The 5790-nt window shown below is 35.8% G+C and overlaps 1 protein-coding gene across 1 annotated transcript; it reads right to left on the reverse strand.

The window, feature by feature from the left end:
- Nucleotides 1-1232: 1232 nt before the first annotated feature.
- On the reverse strand, nucleotides 1233-5575 carry LOC119188976 (terminal uridylyltransferase 7-like). The gene is made up of 3 exons (XM_037437355.1): nucleotides 5497-5575; nucleotides 2458-2646; nucleotides 1233-2265 (listed from the first exon to the last, which is right to left on the reverse strand). Exons 1-3 carry the CDS (start codon nucleotides 5510-5512, stop codon nucleotides 1286-1288), a joined length of 1185 nt encoding a protein of 394 aa, XP_037293252.1. The 5' UTR covers nucleotides 5513-5575; the 3' UTR covers nucleotides 1233-1285.
- Nucleotides 5576-5790: the final 215 nt, after the last annotated feature.

Consider the following 5790-nt stretch of genomic DNA (forward strand, 5'->3'; position numbering starts at 1 on the left):
CGGCCTAAAAGAAGAAGATTATAAAGCGTACAGAATGGAATGTTTCAGTGTTTAATTTTTATTGATTCCATAAGGACCGTGGCGTTACGTGTTTTAGCCAACCTGAGAAGACCGGGGAAACATTAATCAATGTGTTTTCTTTATTAACTACTGGTTCCAACACAGCAGGCGCGATTTACTTAGTTCTGAATAGATTCAGACAATGAAACTCAGTGGACATGTTCCAGATATAAAGATAAGTTAAATGGTATGGTCATATTAACAATAATAATAATACCAGTTCTTTATAATATATTACCCACTGCTGGGCACGGGTCACCTCTATACTGAGAGGCTCGGCAAACTGTTCCATTTCCAACTAGGATATCACCGCGTATAAGTTATGGAGGTGTGGTTATTTTATTATAATAAAACGATTGTCTACTGACTGACACATACTAAATACAGCTGTGAATATAAAGTGCTTTAACCAATCGGTCATAAAACCCATTCATCGGGTCTACAGAAAACTATCACATTGCTATCCCACATGATGCCGGACGAAAACCTAAATAGACCACTTTAAACATTAACTTACCTACTCCAAAATGCCACAACAATAATTAACATAATTTTGTGTAAATTCAATGTTCCCTTTGAATTGAAGAAATTAACTGTGAAAAATTTAAGAAATTAAAACATAATATAGTTACTATGTATTCATTTTATAATTTTGTATAATAGAAATTTTAATATTTTTACAATGTCGACAATTCGAGTAGTAACTAAAACTATACATTTTCAAAAATACAATACTGACACTTAGAAATACCAGTCTTGGGTCCGTTATTTTATTATTTTCACTGGGACGATATACATTACAAGTCAACCAAATTAAATATAAATGCATAATTTTAAATTCTAGCATTCAGATCAGATTATTCGCCCTAGCATAACATTTAATTTGAAACAATATAGGCAGTATTCTATAAACCGAAAGAAATTAGGGCCTGCTTTCATAAGTTTCAAGTAAATTATATTGGGCTATAGATTATAATCTAAAGTTGCCACATACAACCAATTCACATGTTGCGCGTGTGTAGCATCTGAATAAACAGTACGTCAGTAGTGAGTCGTGACAGGAGGAGGAGCATTTATTTAGAAATTGTGAAACAAGCCCTAAAATCAGAAACTATTCATACAGTATAATAAAAAACGAACATCGAACACAGAGTCAACAAGAATTCTTAATAATACTTTTACTCTCTTAAATGTAACTGGATCTTTTTGTCATGATAATTTGGTGTCATCTTATTTTCTCCTGAAATATCTTCGGGCAGTCTTCCGGACCACCAATACCTCCCTCCCAAAACGTGGTCAATTTGCCGGCTTCGAGCCTTTTCTCGGGCACTAACACAGCACTGAGGAATTCTTCACTGCTGAGTTCTTGGTACATACTCGCCGCAGCTCTCAAATGCCGTATCAGCCTGAGGGCGAGCCAGCGGTCGCTGTTAGGTCTCGCAATATTCTCACTGTGTTTCAGAGTGTCCTGTATATTCATATATCCGAAATAAAACGGCGCCGCGTAGCCATTTTCTAAATTACGTTTGTATAAATCAAAGTCGTCAAATTTATCTAAGTCTTGAAAATCTTTTTTTATGGGATAACCAAGGTACGGTGATATGATGGTATTTTCAAAATCGAAGTCGTTGTAATATTGAAAGAATCCTCCCAACAGCTCGTAGAGGGACTCCTTGTTATCCGTGTGATATTCTAGGGGCAGGAAAGCAGTGTTCCAGTGGTCAATTTCGTAGGGAGTCGCATTCTGTTGTAGCAAGGTAACGGGCGGTACGATATTCTTTTGTTGTAGATAAAACACAGCCAACAGCGCCATCGCATAGCTCGGCAGCGTTAGTTTTCCGTTAGCTATGTCGTGCACCGAGCCCCAATACTTGAGGATCCTAGCTAACTCTAAGCCTCTTTCGTCTAAATGCAGAAGGTGAGACAATACACGGCTGCTGTTGATGGAGAAAGGACCAGAAAAAGTAATGTCGACAAAAACATTGGTGGGAATGTGTACGCATTTTAGCAGCGGAACGCGAGCCGTCGGCCTTATTTCGAAATGCGTGAATAGATCTGGGTGGTTCTTTAAAATCTCCAGCGCCTCGGCTACTAGAACCTGTGGATTCTCGTTGTGCTCGCCTGGTATGTCCACGTAACAGTCGATATCGCTCGACTGTAGAGCGAGTCCAGTTATGGTCGACCCATATGGCATTACTTTACAGCCTGAAAGAGAAAAGGTTTAATAATTATTTTATCTCTCTTACATATCAAATGATCTTTGTTGCCGTGCATTTATAGCCATCTTATGCGAACAGTATAAGCACTGAAAGAGGACATAAGCCCCATCTACATTAAATAAATTCAGAGTACTTGGGAATAGGATAGAATACAATTGAATTAAATATAACATCTCACCGGGCCAGTGGTCTTCAAACACGCGCTCCAAGTCCCTGGGTACCTGCAAAATGTTGCTAAGCTGCTCATCTGATAGTTTGACGTAGTCAAGCAGCGTCTTCACCTGATGGTCGAAGCTCCCGGTCAGGCACAGTCGCTCCGCGCGTGTTGGCTGCACCACGCATAATGCGCTCACCAACAATATTGCCACTAAAACAGTTAACGCGCTCTTAAAGTACCTGCAGTGTTCATTTTCCAACACCCAGTATTTAATATTGGGAGAACTTATTCATAAATCTTTGAATATTCTCGCCCATAGTTAGCGCGCCGCCACCTATTCAACTAATTCCTCAAGGCTCGAAGAGGGACGATCAGAGGCTAATATGATGAGCAAATTATGTCTGGGTATTACGGAGAGTCCTCTTGTAAATGCCATCCTAACCGCACGCCATATACCTTAATGTGGCGTCAAGAAACAGAACCAAGTGTGTGCCGATTATATGTACATATCAACCTATATTGTATCCATACCTTTATTAGTACTATTAAATACTAAAACAAGAATAGATACTACTAGAAATACAAGGAATGGCGCAGTGAATAAAAGTACACCTACCTAATCATCTAATCTTAAACTTACTTTAATTGGGACATGCATTTGTGTTATAACAATAGCACTTGTGTTATAATAGTAACACGGTTATAAATAGCGATTGCAATACGACGATAACATTAGAAACACAGCTTGTAAGTAATACCTACTTATAACGTAATTGCATTGTCAAATTATAGTCAGAGGATATCGTCTAGTTCTAACAACTTAAGTAGCTATTAGTTTCATAATAGAGTAGGTACTGTTTCTTGGCAGCAAGCTGAAGTCGTCTGCGCATTGCAAACTGCTGCAAACTTCAAAATTCGAAAACTAAATGCGATTTGCAACCAATTTCTATTTTCAAAACTGCTTTTTTTTGTTAATAATGCGCCCAATGACAGTCTTTATCTATATAGTTTTACAGTACCCCTGGCAGGAATTTACGCTTTACCATATAGTTTTCATATCGAGTAACTTAAAGTTTACGAATTTTTCTATATTTGGTTGATATAATATATTTACGTAAAAAAATAAGAAAGATTACTACTGACTCCCATTATATTTTAAGTTAACTTGTTAATTAGTGTTTATTATGCGAAGTTTACACGCATCCACTGTTCATGATTTAGTATTTTAGTTCCAAAAACGCTCATGAGGCGCTGTTCAAATTTCCATACAATAATTTACTTAAGGCGGTGCCCCTGCAATACGGCGGATTAAGAATTTTTTTAGATTTTTTTTTTTATAAGATTATAAGAAAATAAACATCACATTATTCCACAATATGTTATCGTTACTTTGGCTGTTTATCATTTTTTATAATGCAGATATTGTTTCATCATTTTAATTTGCAATGAACGCTATTAGATAAACAACGTAATAAGGAACATTTTGGTCGATTAAAATTTTCAAAAACACCCAACATTGTATTTTTAAAGCAATTATTCGTAAATCTTTACATATTCCCGCCCATAATGTACGCAGCAAATGTATGGAACGAATGATCAAGGCCGTTTGCTTAAGGTAGGGCCTTAAACAAAACAATTAACGATACGATAACAAGTGAATCCGTGCTAGGGGTATAGGTCAAGACCGCTATAGGTACATGGTATTGTAGTCGACCCATTTACTCACATAGTTATTTTGACACAAATTCGTTTTTACATCGGTCGATATTCGTGTGGTACTCTAAACCCAGGATGTAAGATTGTATGAAATCAATATAATGTATTTGATAAAATAGCTCTACAGATCAATTTTGGGCCGACCTGACAGATTAGATATCGCTGATGTTTCTATTGTTTTTTTGGTTTATCTATTTGTTCAAATCAAATTAATTTCTTTTGCTAAAAACTTGGTTACAGATTATGATGTTAAACAATGTGTATTATGTGGTTACAAGTTTTACCGAACAACGACATGCTAAATTGTATACTTACACAAATATATTATATAGTTATTTTTGCTTTTTAAATTTAATATCATCTGCAAAAAACGTATAGTTATGACTTGTGACCTTTGGGATATCATAAATATAAATTAAAAACAATTGAGTTCCCACAACATTATCTTGGAGGAACTAAATTTATTTATATGAGGATCTGTGTTGCAGACAATAAATTCGAGTCAACACGAGTAAATCACACATAGTTGTCGATGTTTGAGGTAACTGTATCCATGCCAAAGCCATCCCTCTAATGTCATAAATTTTGCAATATATGATATTCGATATACTCGAAAGCACTAGACATATTCAAAATATCACTGACACCATTTTTTTTTCTAGTAATTCAGCCGCAGTGTTCATTAGGGAGAAGGCCACCAGGGTGGACTTGTCTTATTTGGAATCCATTTTAGTCCTTCGTTCAAACCGTGGTACTTGCTACGTGCTTACATTAGTTTTTCAAACAATTTTGAGAATGGTGAGATTAACGTGGATGATAATTAGTTACTGTATCGTCATCGACTCTTTTGTGCACTTTTTTTTTGTGCACTCTTTTGTGTAGCTTCAATACTGAAACTATAACTTTCTTTAGAAAAAATCCGTTTTCAAAAGAAGGATTTAAAATACAGCGAAGTAGGTACTAGGGCAAGCTAGCTTTCAAATGGTTTTTTATTTTTGTTGTTATTAAATTGCGGAGGCTGAGAAAAGCAAGTGACTTTAGGCCGAACATAAAGTTTTGTTGGAGTTAGAGGTAGCTGTGCCTTAAAGCTCCAGGTAGATTGAACACATTTGGACATTGATAAGGGAGGTTCCAAAACGATTTGATTTCTTAACTCTGCAAGAGCATAAAGGAATTTGGCTAAATCTTATTCCAATTCTACGTTATAAGAAAACTTAATTTACATTTTCGCAATTGTAAAATGTAGTTTAGATAAATATTAATTTATTTAACTACGATTTTTTTAAAAAGACTAACTTAAATAATTTTAACATTAGTCTATTAAAATCTGCAGAAATAACTTACGCAATGAATTTCCCATTAAATTGGTTTTTAAATGCTTGGGCCTGCACTGAACGCGCGGACGACTGCGGACTCACAATAGAAATATCATATTTAATTGCTTTAATATATTGTGATGCAACTTAGGGATCCGCAAGAATGCAAGTAATCCGCAGCCAAATAACTCAAAGATTTTATCAACAATAAAAAATATGACTAGGTCTGATATTTACATCCGACATAGATTAGTTTTATTATACTAGGTATTCGTGCCATAAAGAAAGGAAGAGAGGGAGTACATAAGGTCGGTAACGATGT

The sequence above is a fragment of the Manduca sexta genome, chromosome 11 (genome assembly GCF_014839805.1).
Source record: "Manduca sexta isolate Smith_Timp_Sample1 chromosome 11, JHU_Msex_v1.0, whole genome shotgun sequence".
NCBI classification, from domain to species: Eukaryota; Metazoa; Arthropoda; class Insecta; order Lepidoptera; family Sphingidae; genus Manduca; species Manduca sexta.